Raw genomic sequence first — 27534 nt, forward strand, 5'->3', positions numbered from 1 at the left:
ACCCTTTGTTCATGAGCTTGAAGTGATCACATCAACTCAGTAACTGACAGAATTTGCAAGTCCTTTGATTCCTCAATTACTGCCATTATATGATCATATTTTTCAGGTAAACTAATCAAAATTTTTTGAACAATTCTTTGATCAGTCACCTCTTCACCATGAGCCCTCATTTGATTAACAATTTCAACTAATTTGGAGCAATACTCTTTTACTTCTTCCGAGTCTTTCTTCTTTAAATTTTCAAACTCCCTTCTAAAATTTTGAAATTTTATGAGTTTTACCTTAGCATTTCCTTGAAATTCTAACTGTAGAATCTCCCATGCTCCCTTTGAAGTGCTAGCCCTCATCAATCTTGTAAAGATTGATTCTGACACAGTCTACTGTAGGATGAACAAAGCCTTCGCATTTTTGGTGGTTTCTTGCTTGGATTAAGTTGAGTCCGAGACTCCTACTGTTGGAACTGTCACTCATTTTTCCACAACATCCCATAGATCTTGAGATAGGAAAAAGGTATTCATTTTAACACTCCAATAATTGTAGTTTTGACCACATAAAATAGGAACTGATGTTGTTGCTCCAAAGGTTGCCATTTTTTACCCTCATATGAACCTGGTTAGCTTTGATGCCAATTGTTAGTTTTAAACAAAGAAGCAAAACAGAGGAAAAAATAGGAGAAATGTTGAGAAACCTCAATCCTTAATCACGGATTGATTCTATTGTTCTGCTATTCATCTTCCATTGATCATGCTTTTATAAGCTTACATAGAGACTCACAAAATTCATTTAAACAGAAATACAACTTCCCAAAAACAGCTAATTAACAACATCACACACTAATAATAGTAAACTAGCTAGACAACTGAAGAGATTCTGGAAACATAAATTAACTTTAATACATGTAATTAAAATCCTACCTGGGAGTTCTCACTTATTGATCAGGGAAATATTATTTATATAATGGTTAATTAGTGATTAAATTCATCATTTTTTTAATCAGTCTAAGCTGTTTGACAGATCTTAGCTTTTTTTTAACCATCTTTAACTCGAATCAAGTATCAAAATAATACAACTATATATATATATATATAGATATGTACGTAGTGAATCAATGCTGATTCATGAACAATTAGTTTATTCCTTTATTGCCAGTTTGAACCTACAGAACAGATAATGAACATCAACGTACGTACAGTATTATGTCATAAATAATGGAAAAGATTTTCAAACTTAAGACCCAGCTCACATAGACCGGAAATTAAAGATGATCATTCATGCATTAACCACAATATATGCATGCATTAGCCCAACTCTCTCTCTCTCTCTCTCTCTCTCTCTCTCTCTCACTCTCTCTCTCTCTCTCACGTAAGTTCACAAGATGGGGATGCTTTTTGGTAGGAGTTGAAATCAGGTGCCTCAAAGTCATGTGGCCGGCCTCCTCTCATCATTAATAATGTTATTCAGTGACGGGTTAAGTACATGAATTTGTTAAGCATCAAGCTAGCTGATATATATATATATAATAATATATATTGCACATGACATGAATCGTCCCCATCTTTTCCACAAAGTGATAATTTCCATCTTTTTTTTTTTTTTTATATATAACATATATACACTAAATGAACACTGAGCCGGGGAGCAAATTCCTTGCAAAGAGGGTCGAAATGTTTTTAAAGATAATGCTTTATCTTGAAAAAAGGGCATACAGGATATGACACTCTTATCAAAACTTCCCAATCATCTCACCTATATCCTCAACATGTTTTTCGAGCCCAGTCAATCACCAAACAATCGGTACCATCTTTTTACAACCTTACCCCACATACTATATATCTATCTGTTTAAATTAAGTTGACGAGTCTTTTCGATATTGTTGTCACTACAAATCTTGGTCCCTCGGGTGGGGTTGCGCCGGGATTAACTCCACTGCCGACGTTTTTGTTTATAAAATTATTAATTAGTGTTTGATTTGATTACCCTAATCACAACTTTATTTCTTTTCTCTCCATGTGTGTCGGCAGGTTATGAACTAAAATGGCAGATCCTTGTCAAGTCCAAATGATCACCAAGATTTTTCAATGGTCTTCGATTTTACTTACACCTGGACCCTAAATGTCAGGTCCAGCAGTAGTACTGTGATACTGATATATCATAATCATCAAAACACTAATTCATAAGGAGTTGACATATACAATGACTAGCTAGATCCAAGAATGTGATATAGTCCTTTTTTTTCTTCTTAATTTCTTTTTGGGTTCTTAAGCGGTCTGTGTGGTCAGAGAGACACAGACCTTGTCTATTTTGTTTATACCGGCTCGATCGGCTCTGAGACTTCTGATGCTGGCTGGCCTTCTCTTTTGTTTTTTTGTTTTTGTTTTTTTTCCCTCCCTTTCAGTTTATTAATTAGTGTATATGGGAGTTATTATAGATTGAGACTTGGCAGCGAATCGATCCCAACTCTGGTAATTTTTTGGGCTCTACACGTACATGATCAAGGCCCGAATGTGCAGAACCTATTCGATCGCATTTAACGTACTCTAGATCATCAGATAGCCCGCCCTGTTCTTTCATACAATGCCAGTTTTTTAATGACAGCTTGTTCTAGGGTATATGAGCATTTCGTGATCATCGACACTCGATCTAGGGCTAAGATATGTAGTATCTTATATATATATTTATTTATTTATATATGGTAAAACACGATATATCGAGAACATGACACAAAATATATAACTGATCTCCCACACAATAATAATACTATATATTCAGTCAAATATGGAAGCTAGCCGTTTTTGATTTTGGGTAACTTAATATAATTTTGACTTGAAAACAGGATCAGACGTTCTAAGTACGACACCATGATGACAGTGTAAGTTAATTTGATATTGCAGCTAGCTAGCGTCTGTACTATTGATGTCTGCATTGTTCTCTACTCAACTGTCCACTTGCGGATTGGCATGATCTGATTAGTGGTAATCGAGTTGTTTGTATTATTTAAAATCATGAGGTTATTCTTTGATCTTGATCTCCAGTACTTAATGTTGGATGGGCGCGCTGGCTTTGGTGGTCGTAATTGATTGAACAAGTCAAAATGGTTAGTACTTAGCGTATTAATGATGACATTCTACTGACTGAAAGTGGATTATAACCTGAAAACGAAAGATGGATGGATGGATGGATGGCAGCTGCTTAATTCCTTCCAAGCAGCTCATGTTGACTGTCGTCAAAGATGATGAGGAGGATCGAGGGGATGAATATATATTTTATCACTCTAAGTCTAAAGGTCTTGTTGCCGACTGGGATCGGAGTTGTTATACTCGTTGTAATTATAAGCCACAACAGCAAGCCGCCCCACCAACTCCCCCCCCCCCCCCCCAAAAGGTCGCACCACTGCAAAAGAAATATATATTTAGGTAAATTCATGTGTAATTTATGATAATCGAATATTTCACATTAATCCATCATCATGTGTACTTTTGTTTCTGAATTTGGTGGTGTTCTGCATGTCACCTCTCGGCATGTCATGTTTTCGATCGTGATGATCGATTCAGTAACAAGCTGGCCGAACGTACGTAAGGTCATTTGCATGGTGTTTTGCATGCATGCATGAAGCTAGTTAATTAATTAGGTCTTATATATATGCATGTATGATATCGGTTCAGTCGACATGCGCATGGCTAGCTATCTAGCTAGCTACACAACGCTTAAGATCATTCTTTATAATTTCTTTCTCAATTTTAAGGTAAAAAAAATGATATGAACAGGCATATCATATATATATATATATGTATATATCTTAAAAAAATTGAGTATTTAATATTGTCTAAAAAAATTAAATAAATAATTATAAATACTGTAGAATGCGTTATTTACATCTCTTTCATTTTAAATTATAAAGTACTTTAGAAAAAGATTTAAAGAGATAATCTCCATTAATCAGCACAAGCACATGCTCGAAAACTCATACCCATATTAATTAACAATATTTTAGTTTTCTGGTTATTGTCCTGTTGTGACTGTCTCAACCTGCTTATCTTATTTCTTTAACCATGATCTTGCATTCTTATTCTTCTTTGTTATTCCGTCTTGAGAATTATAATATTTCGTGACTGATTTTTTTAATATTAAAAGAACAAGTTGAACAACTGCTTACAATCCTTTTTCTTTTGTGATTTGTTGTGTTTCACAATACTTATTATTCCAAACGAGTCTATAAAATTAATCAAACTATACACACACACGTACACACTCCATTGCTATATATCATGCATCCGTAGCAGTTAAAGTACTACTTTCTTTTCTTTCAATATATAATTAATAACTTTCAAATGTACGATGATCTTGAGATCATACATGCACTTGATGATCTGATCTCTTAAGTACATGATCTGTCATATGGTTATAAATTAGGCTATTCTTATCGTAGATCGAGGAAGCATGCACGCTAGCTTTGTGAGTAATTAAACACATGATCATTTAAATTGTAAGATCATATAAATTTTAAAAAAAAAAAATCCAAAATACATACATACATATATATATATATTCATATTCTTACGCGAGCTTTCACAATAATATTACTTATGTATTTAGTATATATATAATGTAAATAAAGCTGGTTACAAATAGAATTGTGATCTATATATCATGAGAAATGTTCATAAGTAATTACGTAGATCGAGTATGACATTTTGGCTACATATAATTGTATTATTTTGAATGTGTTTGTCCATCGGATAATAATATAATAGCTTAATTATTTTAAATTAATGTTAATTTAAAATAATTGCATGCCCATAGGCATAAAATGGGCCATATATATCACTCAAAACCAGCGATCGAGCAGTACTAGCATTTGCATTATTATTGTAAATATCTCCGATTAGTCATTATCAGTACATCCTCATGCATCAGTATCATTATCGTGCCAATATATATATATATATATATATATATATCATATACAAATTAATGATTAATTATCATCCACGCATGATCATAAATGCGCGCATGTCCCGGCCAGAATATATATAAAAATTTTCTTGTCATGGATGATCCGGCCAGCGCGTGCATGCTCAGATAGGGCTGTTTTCGTCTCTGTTACTTTTTAAAAGAATATAATCCTATTCTGCTTGAACTTTTCTTACTGGCCGGGGGACATAATATATATAGAGACTTCACCATTTAAAGTTTCGACAAACAAGACTTCACACTCAACATCTATATATATAATCAGTGACCAGTCATCATCTAAATCAATTATTAGAGCAGCTAGCTATATAGCTTAATTCATCATGCATGCAGTACTACTAAATCATGTTCAAAAACTCATGTTTAATTTGTCTAATCGCTGTGAAATTAATCCCGGCCTGATCAAGGGCACAGTACCCTTAATTTTTCTAACTTTGGTACAAATTATAAATATTATATATATAGCTAGTACGATCCACCCATGCATGCATGTTTACTTAATTAGTACTCACTACAAGAGAAGCAAGCTTTTGTGATCAAAATTTAATGACCAAATTTTCGTAGGAAATAGTCATTTTAGTCACTAGCTAAAGTTTGGTTACAAAAACTCATTTCTCTTGTAGTGACTATATGATTATAATAAATAATTGTCGTCGCGAGCGTGTGTATATATATAGCTGCCATTATAGCAAGTAATTAATTAATGGAGTGGTTAACACGAAAACTTCATAAAAATATTTCGTTCATTTCAGTCCCATTTTTCTTATTAAAAAAATAAAACTGCATTATTCCATCCTTAATTATAAATTAATTAGTAAGTGATCATGGGTACGTACTGTACTAGCCCTTTGATTAATGGGCAAATATACTTGGTATTTTCGTGCTGTCCATTATAAAAATAAAAATGAAAAAATAGATAGATCAAAAGGTTAATTTAATAGCAGTGCATGTGCATGCAGGCAGCACGTTGGCCTGGTATATATCTTAATGGCTGCTGTAACTCATGTAAAACTTTAATGTGTAGAGAAGACACGTGTGAAAAGCTTGCATGTTTTCTTGCTCACAAAAAAGAAAAGTTAATTTGTTTTACTTTGGCTGTGTGCTGTTCTCTGTCTCCGTTCCCTTCTTAATTTATATTAATTAAGCATATAGTGAGTTAATTAATATATAATGAATAAGTATCAATAATGCATGCAATCTGTTTACTTATAAATTTAAATAAATAAATGGGAGTGTCCCAATGAGTGACACAAGTGGGGTAATATTATATACATCATCCAATTTGAATCTTTCATCAATATAAAATTAAATATTATTATTTCACGTCAGCGCCCATGCATAGTGACGATTAGGGCTCGAAAGGGTGCCACATGGAGGCAGAGAGGAAGAAATGATGAGAATCTACCAGCTCCTTTTGTCATACAATATATGAAAGCAAATGCCTGGCTCTTCTGATGAATTTAATAATTCCTTAATTTGTCGGGTCTCCATGTTTTGGGGCTAGCCGACTTTCAACATCATGATCGATCAACTTAAGAGTCATGTTAATTTCAAGGGAATGATCAAGATCCTTAATTTAGAGGCAGCTTCAACAAGCATTACCTATATATAATACTCTTATATGTCATGTGTGTGTGACATTAATTGATCTAATTGGGGGTTAAGATATCTTCTTCTAATCATGCAGCCAGCCTAATTATATATAATTTTGTGTCCTGGCCATTGGATACATGAGTTCTCCAATAATTGAAGATCAATGATCATTCTCTGAATTTTTAAGTTTAATTTTGAACCACTCATATCAATAAGTATATTCTTACATCTAAAGTTTTTTTCCTTAATTTCCAATGAAAAATGTTTAGCTACAAAAAGATTCCATAAAACATATCTACAAAGTACTGATGTGCTTTGATGTAATACGTTAGAATATTGTAAAACTATTTTTATTATAAAATAGATATAATATATCACATGAAATTATATCAATTTATAAATTTATTAAAATTTGATCTTGTTAATTTAACAACATAAAAAAAAGACCTCAAATAATATTGCGCGTATCGGAAAAAGAAAAGAAAATTGGGGCACTATATTGTTTTTAAAAAAAATTAAAATTTCTTTTTCTTTTTGGGGTCTATAAATTATGTGCAAATAGTACTAGCTGGGGAATCTAAAGCAATCACTGTGTCATAGGATGGGCTTGGATTAAAAAACACTCATCTAATTAATCACCCAACAACATACGTTGTCTTTAAATTGGGCGACCAACTTCAATTAATAATTCCGAGCAAAACGAGGATTAAAAAGAGTGCATTTAATAATAAAATGGTGATAATAATTCGGCCAATAATTTGCAAAATTGTCAATCGAACTATGATCTGATCATCAACTGCATATATGGTCCCAAACTAAGAAAAATATAGTGAATGGATCGATGCCCTGCTCAGACCTTTCCCAATGCATTAATGGTATATATATATATATATATATACATATACATAAAAATAGTGTAAATAAAAAGAAAATAAAAAACAGAGGTACCTAGCTAGCTATAATTCAGCTTGGTTCATTAGATCTCAAATGATCTCTTTGAGCCTACGCATTATTCTCTTGGCCACGGGGATAGTACGTGGCTAGAAATTAGGAAATATTACAAGAAAAAAATTTATTTATTATTAGTTATTTATTATGAAAAGACATTGTTTTTATTAAAATGAGTCAATTTTTGTTATAAATAGTCATTATCGACCTTTTTTTAGTGAAAAAAAATTAAGTATAATTTATCAAATAATGAAATGAGAAAAAAAGACCTACAACTTCTGAATATTTAATTCTTTTATCAATTAGTGAGCTAGCCAAAATACAATTATTAATTAGTGGCCGGCTGCAATATACAGATGATCTAGTCGTTTTCTTAGTTTTCTTGCCGCTAAGCTATATATCCATTGCACGCTTGTATATGCAAAAAAGCATAGAGCTTTTGGAATTTTATAAGGAATGATCAGCTGATCCCCTTCTCCCTCTCTCTCTCTCTCTCTCTCTCTCTCTCTCTCTCTCTCTCTCTCTCTCTCTCTCTCTCTCTCTAAGGAACTCTCTCTCTCTCTCTCTCTCTCTCTCTAAGGAGAGTATATATATATAAATAAGTCCCTTTTAATATACATGCATGATCATCGATCATGAGAGAAATTTCTGGGGGAGAAATAATTACGATCCAATTATCGTAAGAACACCAACACTCTTTGCAAGCATAATTACCATCGGGAAATGATCAAAACTTATAATTCAACATCTTCATGAATATTAGAATGACTCAAAACACCGTAAGTACTTAAGTACACTTACAAGTTCTAGCTAATAAACTTAAAGTGGGGTGTTAATTAATTTCCGCCAATTGCAATGTTGCTAATAAATTTAATCTAGCAGCTAACATATATATATATATATATATATTTATATATATAAATATTAGCGCATTAGCTCGCTGATAAACCTATAAAAATTAGGGACGTGATTAACTAATTTAAGAATCTGCATATCCTAGTCTAGCTAATTAATTATTAGTTTCTTTATGAAGTAGTGGCCAAAAAATTAAAGAATAGAAGCTGAGATCGATGGTACTTAATTACTTAATAAAAACAACATATAGTTGATTTTTTAAATATTATCTCTTTTCATAAACTTTCTCAGAAACCTTAGTGTCGTTACTCTCCTTCTCAAACTCTCTCTCTCTCAGAAATCCTTCAAATTGTTGGAGAACCTCTCTCTCTCTCTCTCTCTCTCTCTCTCTCTCTCTCTCTCTCTCTCTCTCTCTCTCTCTCTCTCCTCTATTTTCTCTTCCTTTCCCCCTCTCATTCCCTCCTGATCTCTCAATCCCTCATTCTCTTCTCCCTGTCATTCTCTCATTTCTCTTTTTTTCTTAATTTATTTTGTTCTTTTCAATGCTGAAAAGACGTATCTATAGTCCTCTAGTACTTCTTGTAAAGCACAAGCAGCACAATATGCTTCCTAGGTCGATTATTGGGAAGATAGTAGCAGATCACCCTTTATGGCAGCTTCTCCTACCATTCGATTGTTTAGATATGACTTTTATGACTGATTTCAAAGTCTACTGGAGTAAATTTAGACTGTAATTCGTCATTTTCATATGATTTATTTTTCTGCTTTCATTGTTATTTCCTTTTGTTTAGTTAAATAGTAAGAAAACAAATAGTCTCTTGAACGTTTTTTCCGTAGAGGTTAAGTCATCTCCTCTTTTAGAGGGTGGGATATGAGTCTCAATTTTAGACTGAGTGCTATCTCTTAAACTGTTTATCTGTAGAGTGCTACAACAGTAGTTAAGATCATATATACAAGCCACAAAGAAATTTTGTGTATTGATGGAGTTCCAAACGTAGAAGTTGGCTTGTGATCTGGGAATATTCTTATATGTATCCGGTCATAGTTGTAATTTTTCTCTAATGAATGAATGAATGAAGTCAGTTTCCCATAAAAAAAAATATATATTATGTCTTTTATTTGTTATAACTTAATTTCCAAATTATGAGACCAAGGGGGAAAAAAAAAAGCCGTAATGTAGAAAACAGGTACCTAGATGTCTGCATTATGATTAACATGCACGACGTCGTCCAAATTTGGGCTGATTATAATTGACAGAGATAATCAAAGATTACGCTTGAGAAGTAATTAAGACCAAAAAAAAAAAAAATATCAAGAAAAATGGTTTTTTACATTATTTAAATTAGATGCAAAAAATATAAAATGGTTGTCAAAGTTTTTTTCGCAACTTTTTTGTATTTTTTGCATCCAATTTAGGTGACATAAAAAATTATTATTTTTTTTGTAGCTATTTCGTTTCGATTAAAAAAAAAAGCATTATATATATAACCTCATCATGACCTAATTATTTGATCAGCAATTAATATTGCTATATTATATATAGCATATATATATAGAAGCTGATCTAGTTGGATTACGTAAATAATAAATAATGGGATATATATATAATTAATTTTTAAAAGAAGTAGCAGCATGCATGCAGTAGTACCCTATGCAATTCGATTTATTTATTTACAATACTATATTTTTATTTATTTATTTGATTTACAATACTATATATGATCTGATACATGATGTGAATTCTGTCTTTCTTATTATAAACTCATGACGGTTTCTATTTTCCATGCATGATATATAATATAATATAATAAACCGGCCTGCATTCACCTACCTACCTTATATAATTTATAATCAACATTAATATTAATATAGCCAATACTGAATCCCCAAATCCATGCTTAATTATTGTTATATATATATATGCATTAATCTTTATATATAACAAACATTATTAAACATTAATCTTTGTTAAACGAACCTACTAATTTTATAAGATAAAATGAAATACAATTTGAAACCAATTGGTTATTTAATTTATATAATAAACCATCACGGCCAGTAGTACTTATTATAATTAATTAATTACGTCCTGCCTGCCCAGTTAAGTACGTACCCATGCATCACGACCACCAGACGATCATGATCTCCTCCATGATGATATAGCTGCATTAATACCAAAGTTTTTTCTTGGTAGAAGTAGTATATGATGATGATCAGATCAGATCGACTTCCTTTCAAGAGTACTACGCACATACGATTCGATCACGATATATATATTTTAATGACAAATAATTGGTATATATGGGACCATGCATGAGTACTACGTACGTACGTACGCGTGCGTTACATACACTAATTAAATTCACACCAGAGTACATACGCATTTAATATAATTTAATTTGCTACGATCGATGTGAAATATATATATATATATCTCTCGATAGCTTATATATTAATATGAAATTGCGTTAATTAATTTAAGTCAGAGAAATAAATAAATAAATATTTGAGGGAGGGCCGGTTTGGTGTTTTAATTAGTGATGAAATAGAATTTTTTTGACAAGGAGACATTGAGAAGGGAGCCAATTAATTTGGAAAGGGTTGACATGCGCCACGCGTGATGTGAACTTCGGCCGAACGCACTGGCCTGGCCCGGCCCTGGCCTGGCCTGCCCTGTTTGAAGGCCACAGTAGGTTTTGAAATTAAGCGTAGGTGACAAAATCCAATCAAAGAGGACAGAGAGCCGCTAGGCGCTAGCTACCAGGACCTCCTTTCCACCCCCACCCAAAACCTACAACCCGTCCCCCACATCTTCCAATATCCATCTCACCCTAGCTAATATCCAAGCTAATTCTTCGATCATTTCCTCTGTCTGTCAAGTCTGTGTATATATATATATATATATATAATTCTAACATTTCTTTAAAAGTATAAAAAAAATAGTGTTATAAAAAAATCTTACTGCGTCTAATCAAGATATAATTTATCATTTTTATTATTTTATTTAAATATTAAAATATAAACATAAAATTAATAAATCATATATTAATTCATTTAAGGTGTGCAGCGTAAAAACTTCTTCTATAATCTTTCTAAAATAAAACAGCATATTAATCTTTCTCGGACCATCATGCATAGCCTATTATAAAAATTACAAAGAACTCATCCACAGTCTCCTAATTAAAAGACGATACTTTCTTTAATTAAATGTATATGATATATTATTGGTTATTTAAGACTCGTGAATTATAATATATAGACATAGTAGTCGACCTCTCTCTCTTTCCTCTCTTTCTCTCTCTTCCCATTGTGTATATATAGCACCACCTCAAACGTGACCATACCTCCAAATTAAGTTTCAAAGTTCAAACTCAAATTCTTACTCTTTATTACCTCTTTCTTAGAATCCCAACCCATATCAGCCAGAAACAATAAACATGGTGGTGCCTTCTCCCATCCCAATAAGAAGCAAGAAAACAAAGGCAGTAGGGATACCGACCATTGATCTTTATCTCAATAGGTCAATCTTATCGGAACTAATCGTGAAAGCCAGCGAAGAATTCGGCTTCTTCAAGGTGGTTAACCATGGTATTTCAAAGGAGATAATTGCGAGAATGGAAGAGGAAAGTGCTGAGTTTTTTGCGAAAGCCGCCGCAGAGAAGCAACGAGCTGGTCCAGCCAGTCCTTTTGGTTATGGGTGCAAAAACATTGGCCGCAATGGCGATATGGGTGAGCTCGAATACCTTCTCCTTCACACCGACCCTCTCTCCATTTCCGAAAGATCCACAGATATCTCCAATGACCCAACAAAATTCTGGTAATTTACACCTAGCTCATCCATTCTTCTTCTCCGTCTTCTTCTTTTTAGATTAATTTAACTTTTTGCATACGATTTAAGTCAAACATTTACGTTACGTTTTCACTGCATGAGCCAAAAATGGTGATAAAGAGACAATAAAATTTAATAAGGAACAGGATAGAGATCAACAAGGCTCCTGCTCTGTGTTTCTTCTGTGCCAACAGGTTCGCGCGTTTCGTGTGAGATTGTGGCGTGTTTGATTCAATTTCTGTTAATTTATTTAATGCTCAACATATTATGACGGCCGGAACGTGTAAAAATTTACAGAAACGCCGACCAATGTCCCTTCAACTGTAAAGAAGGGTTTTTTGCATTTTTAATTAATTTAATTCTCAGATGAAATGGAGAGGAAGATTTGTTTAGTAGTGCTTGGTATATAGCCTAGAAAAGGACATATTTACTTTATGAGGGAACAAAGGATTCAATTAATTAATTAAAACTCTACATGAATTATATAATATATATATCGGGTAGACCCTTGAAGGTAGTTGGACTTGTTTTCTTTCATGGCATCTATCCCTTATCAATGGACTTTAAAAAGCTTTGAGCATATAGAATTATAGTAGACTTTTTATCCTAGTCGTGGCCTACGGTTCTTTTGTAATAGAGCCAAGCGTGCGAGATCATTAATATTAATTGGTCTAAATCGAAGCTAGCTGTTAGACCCCCCCCCCCCCCCCCCAAAAAACCAAGTACTACTACTCTTATCTCAAAGCCCCAAAAAAATCTAAACTGGGACAAATAGCAAACTTGCAGCATACCCAACAGATGGGAAAACAATCATCCCCAGATGACCTTGTAATCTCTTGCTGTCAACTTGAAACTAAATAAAGGGAAGACTTTTGCTTTATGACTGTCAGCCACCAAAACTTGTAAAACGCACGCATGCATGCATGTCATCTTTTATATATATATATATGCCTCTCTTTCAATAATTTAAGTATAGGCCAGGCCGGGCCAACCTTTCTAGGGTCTTAATCAACCTGTGCTCGATGAGTTTTCGAAGACTTTTTTTTTTTGGTTCTTGTCAACACATGATGTCTTGAAGAGGAATCGTAAATTAAGTAAACTACTGTCTCGTCTATGATCTTGTTCTAAGATGAAGCGAGCATGCCATGTGAAGGTTGAGACGTACGAATTCCTTGAATCTTGCCCGCCCAAGTCTGCATTAAGTACGAGTCGTGGAGTACTCATGCACATTGACAAGGGAAAGACAATTTGCAAATTCCTGTCCTAAACATGAGCTAGCGCTTGAATTGGACCCCAGCCGGCCCCCATTTTGAAGTACTGTGACTCCCACTTTCCCAAAACAAAGTCAGAAGGAAAATAACTTTACAATCAAATCAAGGAACAGAGTGAAACTAAACCCTCCACGTGTTCCAATCTGATAATTTGGGATTGAAGTTGATAATACACCTTTTTCTTTTATTTTCTTTTTTCTTCTTATCATGTTATTCTTTTTGTATTTATGCAGTGATTCAGTGAATAATTACGTACAAGCAATGAAAGAATTAGCATGTGAGATTCTTGATCTAGTGGCTGATGGCCTGTGGGTCCAGGACAAATGCGTCTTAAGTAGGCTTATCAGAGACGTCCATAGTGACTCACTTCTCAGGTTCAATCACTATCCTTCAGTGAAAGACATCGATGATTGGGACCCATCTCCAAAACTTTATCAGCGCAAAAACAATCGGATAGGGTTTGGGGAACATTCTGACCCTCAGATCTTGACCATCTTGCGATCCAACGACGTGGGGGGCCTCCAAATAGCTTTGCACGATGGCTTGTGGGTCCCAGTACAGCCTGACCCCAGTGAGTTCTTTGTGTTCGTCGGTGATGCCTTACAGGTTGGTAATATTATTATTGTTATTCTAAGTATTAATGCATTAATTTATAGCCCCCAAACTTTCAACAATTATGGTTTCCAGGAATATTAAACCATATATATAGTACTTACTACATACTCAAATTGTATTTCTAAATTAAAATTCATGTCAGAATCAGAGTCAAAATATTTATTTTAATTAATATTTATTATTGCTAAGATATGCATTATATATTGGGTTAGCTAACTTAATGAATTATTTATTTTGGCAATGAATTAGGCTTTGACAAACGGGAGATTTTTGAGCGTGAGACACAGAGCTTTATCAAATGCGATGAAGCCAAGAATGTCAATGGCTTATTTCGGGGCTCCACCCCTAAATGCATGGATCTCTCCTCTACCAGAGTTAGTCTCTCCACAGAAACCAAGTCTCTATAAGCCATTCACTTGGGAAGAGTACAAGAAGGCTGCATATTCTCTCCGATTGGGAGATTCGCGCATCGATCTCTTCAAGATTCATAGTACTGGTGATAAAAACTTAGTCATGAATTGATCAAACACAATCTTGTACTACGATTTATAGGACACATGATGCAGTTCAAATTAATAGGAGGAAAAAATGATTTAATTATTTTTATTAATTACTAGTACTTGTATGTATTTTATTTAATTATATGCCTTAAGTTGCATGTGTTTGAAGTTGAAGAATGATCCTGCTACGTACGTACTATATATACTAGTGGGGGAATTTTAGCTTCAAACACTCTTTAGTTTTATTATTTCAAGATAAATGATAAAATGTATTTTCGATGATCTCCTTCTGGTCAATGATCATTACAGATTGACTACCATCCTTTAGAAAACGTCACTACAAGAAAAATAAACTTTTACGATCAATTTATAGCAACGAAAAGACTATTAACAACTAAAATATACAACCATATTTTGGTTATTAATAGTCTTTTCGTTGCTGGTCGTAAAAGTCTGTTTTTCTTGTAGTGCATCATTAAACCCTCTTTGTCGTTTGAACTTTTAACAAAATGAAATGTCATATAATTTTCTCTCCCAAATTGACAGATCCTCCGTTGACCCTCCATAAAGTCTTGATCTTCATAAAAGAAAACCTAGCTAAAACAACTATATATATATATACCAGAATATATAATTTATGGGTAATTATCTTCGCATAAAATCTGATCTCTACGTATACACACACACATGTATATATATATATACATATCGTTATTTTTATGCTCTAGCTAGTAAGAATTATTTTCCTCACGGGCGTTGGCCTGGCCTACATGATGTCTAATATTGTTCAAGATGGTTGGCCTAGCTAGCTAGTAGATGTCCACTTTCGTTGATTTTCTATATACCTCAGTAGTACGATATATGCACTTCTAGATGATTGCCAACCTCAGCAGTACAAAATCATCTCAAGGATATTGATCATTCATCACACAGATCGAGATGTAATCTGTAAGGTGTACTATGTGGTATTTTAGTGGACCGATGTTATCTTTGTGTCTCTGTCCGACTTGTTCTTGTCGCACGCACGCGTTGTTACCTCGATCATTGAATTAATTAGGTATACCTAGGAAAATTACACGATACCAATGTCTTAGTTCCCATGTTGATCTAGAAATTGGTCTTGTGTCCCAATCGTTTTAACAATTATGTTCACAACTTCAGGTCCACTTGATGCAGATAGACATTCCTAATTAGCTGCAGATCATACATACATACATACATATATAATAATATATATACATATATATATATATATATGGGGGTACGTATGATCATCATCTAAACCTAAAAGTTGCTACTTTCTAAGTTCTTGATGACTAACTTACAATAACGTACGTAAAAGCAGCATACTGAATATATATATATATATACATATATATATAATATACTATTAATTAGTGATCTCTTGTTGGATGAAAAGTTCGATCTGCTAATTACTTAAAAAAAGATGGGAGAAATAATTGCCTGCATTCAGTCTCACCAACTCTGACAACTTTTATCGACCGGGATTTCTTCTCAAGACTCAGACAGCCATAATTTGAATATTGATAAATATTAATGTGAGGTATGAAAATTGTAAAGAGTCGAGATATTGGAAAGGCTTCAGGCTGTTTTGAGATATGTACTTTCTTCTTCGGAAAGATATTTCAAATTTTCACTGTTTGGGAAATCTGAATATCTGTTTATTAAAGTTATTATCATGGCCAATCTTATCTGCATAAGCTCATAAAGAGAGTCAATATATAAGTGACATAAGGATCCATCATGTCTTCTCATGACTCATGATACTAATTCATAATGTCTACAGGATGCAAGATGGTGATGACGTCCTTAATTAGGTTTTGAAATTAGTTTCACAGAAATTAATAATTTCAGGAAAATGGTTTGAGCAGAGAGGGGGGCAGAGAGAGAGAGATTGTAAATGATGTTGCTATATATGTACTTGCATGTCGACAGGGTTGATAGCTAGGTAGGTTGTAAATCAGATTATAGAGATCGTTTGATTCCATTAAAGTTTGAACAGAAACATAATATATATATCTCTCTTTCTCGTGAGTCATGGGGTTGTTCAACGCTCATTGACTTGTGTAGATGGCCGGCCAACCTAGCTGTCACACTACTTCCGTGGCAAGAATTGCATGACATTGAGAAACTCACGTTCAAAAAATATATATATATATATATATATATTTCCAAGGACAGCAATATAAGCTACATGAAGCTACCTTTTTGTGTTTTCGTTATTCCAATTATGCCCATGATCAGTACTCCATCAATACTATAATTTGGCCACACAATCACTACCAAATACCCAAAATTCTCCTGGTTCCTATCTGTCAATTAGAAATTAAATGTAAGACTAGGACATATTCGTAATAGCCTTGCTTGAGAAAAGAAGAAAATAAATATATGTTTATGACGAAGACAAGTGGCACATATATTGCTTGGATCTTATTCAATGATTTAGAAGTGGTAGTTAAGGCGATGTTAGGTTTGTAAATGCAAGGAGCTGCTCAACTACATGAAGTTTATATATATATATATAAATGATTGTCTTCCTGTCCATCTTCGACTCTCGAAAAGGCTTAAATTCAGATATATATGGCCTCACTAGTGTTGTTATTGGGAGCTCTAATGAGATTCCGCCAAAGTGACATTAGTACTTTGGCTATGGAGGGGATCACAATCAAGGCCGAGGCTAACTCCGGCAAAAATCACAATCCGGGAAACCATGGGAATGCAGATCAAGTTCCCTCCAGCCAAGAGTACCTTGGCTACTTCGACATTGGATCATCATCATGTATTAATATTGTGAAAAACGTTGACAACGTCGAGGATGCCCAGAATTGGAAAATAGCTAAGTCCTGCGTTTGGCCTTAGAAATATATAATTAGCTGATGATCATCTAGAGTTGTTTCTCAATTATTCATGCATGCATGCAGTATTCGGCCCTCTCCTCTGGTTATATATATAAACATGTATATATCGATGATTTCGACGATCAGTACATATACGTGGTTTACATACATATATATATATATATATATATCCATATATATTATATATTTCTGTATAAGGCAGGAAAGTTGTGTACTGGTATACATTAATAATAAAGCGTTGTTCATTGTTTAATTATTACCGAATTTACAGTATCGCACGTTTCTTTTATATATATGTGTATGTGTGTGTATGTGTATATATATATAGGAGCATGATAGTGGTACTGTTGTTAGAATTAAAGCTTTGGTTAAGAATTCATGAAGTGATGCCGGCCAATTAATATTCCGTTATTCATGATTCCACTATCGATCGACAATATTATGGTACTGCTGCATGCCTCCATTTTCAATGGTGCACACATTTTTTGCGGTCAGGCCAGCAGGGTCCACAAAGTGCACTAGCTATATAGATATATATTTATGTGTATATATATACACATATCTATATGGCTCAGGAATAATTGCTAGTTTGAGATCGATCCTGCATCATAATTCTGAAAATCCTTGCAATAATTTTATTTCACTTGTACGTTATAGCGCTTAAATATTGCAGTACTTCACGTAAATGACCATGAATATTAATATTAATTTTCAACAAGTAGCTAGCACCTAGAAAGCATTATATTTTATGATGATGAACGGAAATTCAAAAAAACAAGAAGATATATATATATATCTTAAATTACCTAAAAAGGTTTTATGATCCAAGTGTTGCCTTCAACAAAGTGAGTCCCAATAAAAGGCTTAGCCTCTTCGTCGGTAAGCATTCTCGCCCAAGGCACTCTTCCTGTTGAGTTGGCTCCAGGTCCACTACATTTGTATTCTCCATAATACACTCCTCTGCAAGAACCCCAAAGAATAGCAAGAACTGATCAGTAACTTTTATAAAGAGCATGATCGCTTTAATATATATTGATTTTAATGAATCATTTGATGATCATATAATTAATTAATTTGATTTTCCAGTAGTAGTGCTACTTACGAATCCCGGTTTTGATCGCCCCAATCACTCCAACCTTGGGGAAGAACAATCTTGTCCAGGAATGTGTACGAGAAAACCACCCTGGAATACTCACCCCATGCTCTGCCAAGGTAAACCTGGCCACTCCCTGTTACCTGACAGTCTTTGAAGGAAAACCCACTTCCCAATGAGGCTTTGCTTCGCTTTTGGGCCGTGAGGGAGGCCACCTTCTTTGCAATGGAGTTTAAATAGCAGTTCTGCATTCCCAAATATATACAGAAAGAAAAATGCTATTCATCCTAGTTAAGCATGCGTGATGTTCTGGGCATTCAGGCCCATATCAGCACTAATAATGAGACTACGCATGGGGATTATATATATACCTATAAAAACTAAAAAGGCATTTGAACCCATTTGTCTTGGGTTTGGGTTAGCACCACCGCAAGCCTATAGCCCACATAAATCACCTTTTTATGGTTATATTTTAAGAATAATGTTATATATAGTTGTAAAATATATAAATATCGTGCAGTCACTTTAAGAAAAGTAGAATTTATAATTAAAAAATTAATTAATTAATTTTTTTTTTTCACGTGGGTCTCATATTTATTTATTTTTTTTAAAGTGATTGCGCAACATTTACACACTTATGACTACAACTATCATTTCTCATATTTTAATTTTATAGGTAAATGCTATTTTATCATTTGTAATTATATCTGTTAAAATCTCATAATTTAAGTGGTTTTTCATTTAAATGATTAATATAAGAAGCTACTTAAACTACATCAAATCAATTAGCTAGCATGCATGACTGTAAACAACAAATTTAAGATGAAAAATAGCATTACAGTACTATTCCGATCCTTATTTGGGTATGTTCGTTGTTGATCATGATGAACTGACCTCATAAAGAGATCTGCCATAGCCAAAGATGAAATCCACCGAGCCCTGGAAGAAGCAATTATTGAAATAGTGAAGACCCTTGTGATCGTAGAGTGTGTCTTGGGTCCCATAGAAACTGCAGTTATAGAATGCAGCCTTGGTTCCAGAAATGCGAAGCGCAACGCCTTGTCCTCCGATGGATCCAATTTCATGTGGAGCTGTATTCTAGTTTTCCATGAAATTTAAGTTATTTAACAAAAGAACATGATATATAATTAGAACTCTGCTCTGCTTGTTTAAATCTATATCTGCTCTGCTCAATAACAAATATGATTAAAAAATAAATAAAAAATTTGGATTGGATTAATTAGACAGTGGTGTGGGCATGTCATGTGTTTGTAGTTGTAAGGATATTTTTGTTTTGGAATCTTAAATTTCAAAAACGTAGCAATCTACATCCGTTCTAGGAAGCCATGAACATGTGGCATTTTTGTTTGGACTTCCTCAATGTTTCAAGCAGAAGTGGAATCTTTGTCTACCATGATGTCATTTGTGTGAGGCGATTTTCTTTAAATATTATAAGATAAGAAATAGCAACAACAGTTGCCAAAATTAGAAGCAACAGACATGAGCTCTAATTTTCATTAAGAGTTATAATACCCTTAGTATGAGATTTATATACATATATATATATGTGTGAAAATTTTATACACTACGCTATCATCTAATTTTCATTCTATTATATAAGATGTAATATATTTATTATCATTGATTGATCGTTTGTTGGGTAATTTTTTATCATCTAATAATCGATAAATGTGTCACATCTTATATAGTGAAATGGAAATAATATATAGCATTACCATATATTATCATATATATATATATATATATATATATTACTAAACAAGCACCATTAAAGTAGCGCCTCAAAGTTCTAAATATATTACTAGTAAATATTGACGTAATGATTAAGTAATAATTATTGAAAAAGTTTAAAATTTACAATAATAAAAATTTTGTGTTTGAATTATATTAGTTAATTATGACAAATTTTAAAATTGTAGAAATTTTGATTTACCCAAACATGCCCTTAAGATCAAAGGAATTTCACACAGTACGATCACTACTTGTCGTTTTACTTTTACCTCAAATTTCACGTTGACGGCCACAAAGTAATTTGCATCGACGGCAACTGTTGCACTGTGGAACGTACCAAGTGGCATCCCATCTCTTCCAGCCACCGTGGCCGTGTCATTCCCAGTAATGGTTGGTGGGTCATTCGCATCCCCTGCAAATGTAACAAATGGCAAAGCTCTAGGGATGCTAATCTTTTCCCTAGAGTCTCCCCGATCATACCTTCCCATTATAAATCTAGATGTTTAGGTTTTTAAAACAAAGAATAAGCCACGGTTCAGGGAGCAGTAAACAAATATACCTGTAAACACCTGGTTTGATAAGCAAGATCACTCTCCTAGTGTTAGGTAATGGGATGCTGTTTAGAGCATCTCCGATTGTCTTGAAGTCCCCGCTCCCATTTTGACTAACACTTAAACTCACTTTGTTCATCTCTGCTTTACTAAGCTTCGCATCCGGGAGGCCTACTTTCCTGGCTGCGCCTCGGCCTCGTGCTTCAAGCACAATGGATTCGGTGCCTTTCAAAGTGGCCTTCTGTTGGTAATTTTTGATGTTCCATGATATCCACTTGTTGTAGTTTATCTCTTTGGCAGAACTCCAAGTAGAAGATGCCAAAGTGATAGTGAACATCAGAGAAGGAAGTAGAAGCAAGAGACTGAGTTGGAGATGGGATATGGAAGCCATGAGATTTTGTTAGTGTGAGAATATGGCATGCTAATTAATGGGTACTGCATGATATTTATATATTGGTGATGGAATGATATTGAAATTCTCTAAGATTTGAATGACTATAATGACCTTCAGTTTTGCTCTCCACCATGCATGTCAGGAGGAGGAGGATATCACATATTTGAAATCACCACAAGTAAAATGATTAGGGCTTGCAAGACATTCATTTTTAAAAAAAATGTCCATATCTTTCACACTGCATTTAAACATGCTCAAGTGTACTTACATAATCTCAAAATGACAACCAAATAACAAAACATTGGTCTTTCAATGTTATCTAGTTAAAAATAATAATTAATTTTAGTTTATTCAACGAGGCCAGCTGCAGGCACAATTCATATATGGCCTGTATAGTTAAAAATGTTGTCCCGAAAGCATATTTTGTAATGGAAAATATGACGAGGCCGGCAACAAGATAATGTACTGTCATGACATGATTGCTGATGCTATGAGTACGAAGTCGAGAGTGCTGTCTAAAAAATGCTAAAAAGACAGCAAAACAAAAGAGTATATTCATCTCCCTGCACTCAATTGCGCATGCATTTAATGGGGAGATTTCAAAATCTGATCAGTACTACTTCTCATCCCATGCATGACATTCATAACAAAATCTCAGGAGTGACACTATACTCATTTCTATCTGCAGTTTTCAGATTTCTTTCCTTTTGGCGATCCCTCGCCAATATAGAGTAGCAGTACAGCAAACTATGCTTTAAGCTAGGGTATGAGTGAATAGTGGAGGACCCCAAACTCTGAGTTGGTTTTCTGTATTGGAGCCAAGCTAATCCTGTCCCAAGATGGTGGAAATAACGCATATAGCTGTATCCCATTTTCCAATGGATAGTGAATGTGTTATTCGAGCTGCGAGCACTACATGCCGTGTGGGGGCGATACAAAAAAATAGTTTATTTTATTTTTAAGATTTTTTTGAGTTTTATTGAATGAATGTGTGACGTGTTTTTTCATTTAAGAAAACTGAAAAATTTTTAAAAATATTAATAAACAGGCTATCAAATTACCCAAGTCTTGAAACTCAAAAATACAATAAACATATATCTCTTTTTAACCCCATAATGGTCCGCCCGCTTTCTTTTTGTGGGTATGCCAAACGGCTACTATTCAAAATGGGCTTGTACCGATACCAAGAACTCTAATCCTTTTCATTTCATTCATGAGAAGTCAGCGTCCACTCATGTTAACAAGACAATGTGCATGGCTGGTACGACTATTGAGTATTGCGAGCTGAATAATATTTGAATAAATGCAACAAATATTATTGATAACATATGAAATATTGGGTTTCCAACTTACAAAGTTACAATACTGGACATAAAGATCATTATACTTAAGTACCTTTTGTCAAATGATTGTGCTCATTTATTCGTCTTTTAATTTGTTTAACTCGTACATGATGAGTAGTTACAAGATGGTATTTTGGAACAGAAATTTTGAAATTAAGCTCATTACATGTACCAAAGTCCCTCCATATAATCAATTAATTTAACTTAATTAGTCTCAGCTAGTTGTTGCAGATTGACAATTTATTCTCTTGCAAACCTTAAAGGTTCATTCTTTTAAGAGTCAGAGCCCAGGGTCGTTTGGCTGCTAACCTTTTTCTACACTTTCATTCGCGTTGACCATTTCTTATCAAGTGCCAAATTCAATACATCCATCCCCTTTATTTTTCAACTCTTTTTCATGTCGATCCGTCTTTTGAGGTACCCTATTCACACTTGATTTTTTAATCACAAATTCTATTTCCACTCACTTTTAAATATTTTTTTTACGTATTCTACTGATGTAATAGATTATATATTAAAAAAATTAATATAAAAAATATAATAATAAAATATATAAAGAATACACAAAAATGATTATATATAACATTATTCTTTTTTAATTATGTGTTTGAATTCGAAATATCATTACATTTCTTTTCATCTAAACAAATGTTTTTTCTTTTTAATTGAATATGTAATGTTAGAAATAGTAATCTTAAATAAAGTTTTCAAGTCTCACACACCTCATTTAAAATAAAAGGAGCCAGATGGGACATTGAAGATTGTAGAAAAGAGAGATGTTGATATTTTTCCTTTCCCTGTTAGTGGTAATTACCTACTTATAATTAAGCATCATGCATCAAACAAGGAGATCAAATTTCAAAGTAATATCAACTATGACCAATATTATTAAATAGTTCTCATTTGTTTTGATCCCATTGAGTTGACTGCCTAATTTGTTGACAGCAAGCTGCTTTACATAATATAAAAGGGTGTTGTTTCAAGGATTGCGGCAGCGAGTGCTTCAATTAAGCTACCCCGTTGAATGTCCCATAAATTGTTGGAAATTGGTACGATAATGTTTATAGCACTATACAATTTTCTTTATTTTTTCTTACATACTTTCAAACAAGATGGTACGACAGTCCTAACTTTATGAATAATCATTTGCATTCTTTTTCATTTTCTGACTTAAAACTTTTATTTTTTTTTAAATAAATAATATTTATAATCATAGAATGCACAAGAATCACGTAAGTAAATATAATATTTTTATAAAATTAATTAATTTTTTTAATAATAAACTCATTTTTTTTTTATAAAATGAGTGTACGCCATTTACATAACTCATAACTGTATTTAATATTACTTTTTATTTTAATTTCTTTGCATTTTACTAGTTGAAATGAGATATTTATTGATATAAAATATTCTTGTTTAATTAGAAAAGAAAAATTAAGAAAAAGTGTTAGTTTTTCTCAATTGTTCTCACCAGCTTGCTCAATTTCTCAACTCTTTTTCCTTCTACTCGATCCCCTTGATTTTTTCTCCTTGGTTTGATCCAATTTAAGGGCCGGATTTATCATCACTGCTTGTCCATATATCTTCCATATACATGACCACCAACAAAGGATTCCCGGCCGTCCTCTATATATGATCGGGGCCTCATTTGGGATCCATCATTTCCCTTTTATTTCTTCTTCCTCTTTTTTTTTTTTTTTTTTTTTTTCCATTCTATTTTCCCATTTTATTTTTTACTATTAATTTTTTTCTTTTTGGTTGAGTTAATTTTTTTCTTGTTCCATATATCTTGCACGTGCCTTACTCATAAAATCTAGTGTCCTAATATATATCTTAATTAATAAATTGATATGATTTTATATGATATGTTAAATTTATTTTATAATAAAACTAATTTTATAATTTAACGTATTATATCAAGTAACGTTAATTTATAAATTTATTTTTATAAAATCTCTTTTTACTAAATTATTCAAGTCACCGATACATCCACGTGAAGCTCACGCACTATATATGTCATGGCGTGTGCAAAAATAAGATCCCCTTCGGCCCTTCGATTCCCTACCATTATGTTTAAAATTTTTCAATAAATAAAATCAAGACATGATGATGACGACGACGACCTGTTTCTCAATTAAACTTGTTTATTTGCCAGTTTTTTCACCCGGCGGGGGCCGGAGGGGCTGATCATGTGACGTTTTGTAGGTAGACAACTTTTATTTTAACTCGTAACATACGGAAAAATAACATAATACAAAAGTCCACGAGTTGTCGATTCCTTTTCACAATCTCCATTAGAAATTATTGTTATTACGTGTTACCCTCTCTTTTTCATGTTCCATTATCATTGACCCAATTGCAAACCACACATTTACGTTCTAATTTATTAGTCTTCCTCTATCAAACAGTATAATAGGCTGGTCGATCATTCAGTCATTTTCCCGAAAGTTCACGCACGGAAAAGACGCGGGTACTTGCGTACAAGCAATGCCATCCCCCCATGACCCATCCCTAATCTTAATGGGAGGCCTGATCCAGCAATATTCAGCTACGTACCACCGGTAAAATTCCATCTCTAATATATTAATTAATTATTATCCCCTCTTGCTTGAGAGAAATGATATTTAAAGTTATAAGTATATAAATATTATGTAATTAATTTAAAAAATAAATAAATGTGAGATTTATATGAAAAGAAAATTAATTTTTTAATATTAAATTCTATTTTTTTTTAAAGCGACTACGTATATTACGTGCGCTTGCATACTTCACGATTATATGTAACAATACTCTTTACTTAAAATACCTATTATAAGTTAAGTATAAGCAAGGAATTGTTATTGATCTAAACAAATATATTTTGCTATGTAACAATAGCGATGGATGATGATCTCATGCATGATTCCTCTCTCTCCTTTTTTGACTCTTATATATATATATATATATATATATATATTATTATATTATATACACTTTATCCAAATTAAAAAATTTTGATAAAATTAAATTTATAAATTAACGTAACTTAATATGATACTAATATGATAGATTAACTATAAAATTAATTTTATTATAAAATAAATCTACACGTACAATAATACATCATAAACCATGTCAGTTCAAGAACTTATTTTTATAAAATCTGCTGTAACATTTCTTACATATATAAATATTTTTCACACATAATTAAGTTATGGGATCAGCAAAGTTAACACCAAAACAATGCTAGTATTGTTCTTCTGAATGCCGAATTAAATGCGTCACGTAAGGAGATTCTACTTTTTTTTTTTTTTTTTTTTTTTATTCCATTGTTTTAGACCTCATAATCATAAAGCTGTTGTTGCAAAAACCACGTGTTCTCGTCATTCCACAAGCTATCCAATGCGTCTCCACCACCACCATACCACCCATTGCTATGCTCCAACGATGGGATATCCATTTCCAAGCCCTTTTGGCATAGTCCGGACCCGTTTAGAGAATTATCGGTGTAATTACCCCCGGGTACTATATTGTAGCATTCAGATAGATCCGAGATGGAGGAAACTTGGGCCTCCGATGAAGCAGCCGGGGAATCACTCAATACTGCATGCATGAAGTAGGGTTCAACTGGTTCGGACAGAGACGTATCGACTTGATATGAGGAGTTGAGTCCTGTCGAATTGTTGGGGAAGTGATCAGTTGTAGATTGAGTACTGTATCCAGTGGTGGGTTCATCCGAGTTGGATTCGGATTCAGCCCGGATTCGCTCCATCAACCGGGGCATCCATACGTAACGCATGGCGTCTCTGAACTGTTTGCTGTTTACGTCACATTTGAGTTGCTTAGCCTGCTTTTGGACCCTGGTCCTCCAATAGTTTTTTATCTCATTATCTGTTCTTCCAGGCAGATACTGTGCTATTTTGGACCATCTATAACGTTTCGAAACAAAACCAAAGATTAGATTCGTTCTAATTAAGGTTAAAAACACAAACATATGTTGTGTGTGTGTGTGTGTCTGTATATATATGTAGGAGAATCGAAGAGTAGTACCTATTGCCCCAACGAGAATGAAGATCAAGAATCAATAGCTGTTCTTGGAGGCTGATATTCCCGCGTTTAACGTCAGGGCGTAAGTAATTCAACCATCTTAATCTGCAGCTTTTACCCGTTCGCTTCAAACCTGTGTAGTTTTATCGATAGAAGTTAGAGACAAAAACATGAACGAACAAATCTGAAAATTTTGGCTGTGTGTTCTAATTCCTGAACAATAGTACTATTGCAAAAATAATTGAGTTGTTCATTAATGAAGGCTTGATTTTTTGTTCCTTAATTTCTTTCCCCTATCCTTACAGTTAACTGAACTCAGAAAGAACAGATAGCAGAGACAACGCGAAGGTTAATATTATGGGGAAGAAGCATGCATGCGTTTAATTAGAGGTTTACCTGTGCAGCGTGCAACGGAGTTCCAGCGACCCTCACCATGGATGGTGACATAACCCTTGAGCGTGAAGTCCTCTTCATCTGTCCATGGACCTCTCCTGATGTCCATGCCCTCTTCAGAACTCGTATCATGTTTTGCAGATCCACAACCTCTGATCGCTTGAACTTCCATTAATCCTCAATGAATTCTAAGTTCTCAGAGAGAGAGAGAGAGAGAGAGAGAGAAGATGGGTTTATTTGGATTTAAGCTTAGGGATAAGCGGGGGATTATATATATAGGGGAAAAGATGGGATTGGGAAGACCAAATCACTAATAAAGAAAAAAAAGATATTTAAGGTGACAGAACACGCCACAAGTTGGGTTAATATAATATTATAACTTATAGTACTATAGACGACTGGGTTTTGTTTTTTTTTTGGAGGTTTTGACCCTTTGAATTTGAAGATTTGTCCCAAATACACGCGCAGCCATGTACCACCATTGTAGGCCACTGGGCAGGTCTCCTCTCCGAGTAGTTCAA

The 27534-nt window shown here is 33.6% G+C and overlaps 3 protein-coding genes across 4 annotated transcripts; 1 reads left to right on the forward strand and 2 right to left on the reverse strand.

The window, feature by feature from the left end:
* The first annotated feature begins 11677 nt into the window (after positions 1-11677).
* Positions 11678-14864, forward strand: LOC122315304 (gibberellin 2-beta-dioxygenase 2-like). The gene is made up of 3 exons (XM_043131147.1): positions 11678-12184; positions 13701-14073; positions 14332-14864. Exons 1-3 carry the CDS (start codon positions 11805-11807, stop codon positions 14602-14604), a joined length of 1026 nt encoding a protein of 341 aa, XP_042987081.1. The 5' UTR covers positions 11678-11804; the 3' UTR covers positions 14605-14864.
* A 3209-nt stretch (positions 14865-18073) lies between these two features.
* Positions 18074-21368, reverse strand: LOC122315061 (probable pectinesterase 53). 2 transcript variants are annotated; one of them, XM_043130766.1, is made up of 5 exons: positions 20866-21368; positions 20576-20786; positions 19449-19652; positions 18564-18799; positions 18074-18421 (listed from the first exon to the last, which is right to left on the reverse strand). In XM_043130766.1, the coding sequence occupies exons 1-5, from the start codon at positions 21246-21248 to the stop codon at positions 18268-18270; spliced, it is 1188 nt and encodes a 395-aa protein (XP_042986700.1). In that variant the 5' UTR covers positions 21249-21368; the 3' UTR covers positions 18074-18267. The 2 variants fall into 2 exon arrangements, with proteins under 2 accessions (XP_042986700.1, XP_042986701.1); XM_043130767.1 differs by having other exon boundaries at positions 20576-20765; positions 20866-21353.
* Positions 21369-25636: 4268 nt separating this feature from the next.
* Positions 25637-27266, reverse strand: LOC122317025 (transcription factor MYB108-like). The gene is made up of 3 exons (XM_043133915.1): positions 27017-27266; positions 26624-26753; positions 25637-26502 (listed from the first exon to the last, which is right to left on the reverse strand). Exons 1-3 carry the CDS (start codon positions 27183-27185, stop codon positions 25908-25910), a joined length of 894 nt encoding a protein of 297 aa, XP_042989849.1. The 5' UTR covers positions 27186-27266; the 3' UTR covers positions 25637-25907.
* Between the last annotated feature and the right edge of the window lie 268 nt (positions 27267-27534).

This window comes from Carya illinoinensis, chromosome 7, assembly GCF_018687715.1.
Source record: "Carya illinoinensis cultivar Pawnee chromosome 7, C.illinoinensisPawnee_v1, whole genome shotgun sequence".
Taxonomy (NCBI): domain Eukaryota; kingdom Viridiplantae; phylum Streptophyta; class Magnoliopsida; order Fagales; family Juglandaceae; genus Carya; species Carya illinoinensis.

Coding starts and splice junctions, on each gene's coding strand:
- LOC122315304 (XM_043131147.1), top strand. CDS start 11,805: ATGGTGGTGCCTTCTCCCATCCCAATAAGAAGCAAGAAAACAAAGGCA. Junction 12,185..13,700: donor AATGACCCAACAAAATTCTG/GTAATTTACACC, acceptor GTATTTATGCAG/TGATTCAGTGAATAATTACG. Junction 14,074..14,331: donor TCGTCGGTGATGCCTTACAG/GTTGGTAATATT, acceptor GCAATGAATTAG/GCTTTGACAAACGGGAGATT.
- LOC122315061 (XM_043130766.1), bottom strand. CDS start 21,248: ATGGCTTCCATATCCCATCTCCAACTCAGTCTCTTGCTTCTACTTCCT. Junction 20,787..20,865: donor ATCAAACCAGGTGTTTACAG/GTATATTTGTTT, acceptor TATAATGGGAAG/GTATGATCGGGGAGACTCTA. Junction 18,422..18,563: donor GGCGATCAAAACCGGGATTC/GTAAGTAGCACT, acceptor GGGTTCTTGCAG/AGGAGTGTATTATGGAGAAT.
- LOC122317025 (XM_043133915.1), bottom strand. CDS start 27,185: ATGGAAGTTCAAGCGATCAGAGGTTGTGGATCTGCAAAACATGATACG. Junction 26,754..27,016: donor CTCCGTTGCACGCTGCACAG/GTAAACCTCTAA, acceptor AAAACTACACAG/GTTTGAAGCGAACGGGTAAA. Junction 26,503..26,623: donor CATTCTCGTTGGGGCAATAG/GTACTACTCTTC, acceptor GAAACGTTATAG/ATGGTCCAAAATAGCACAGT.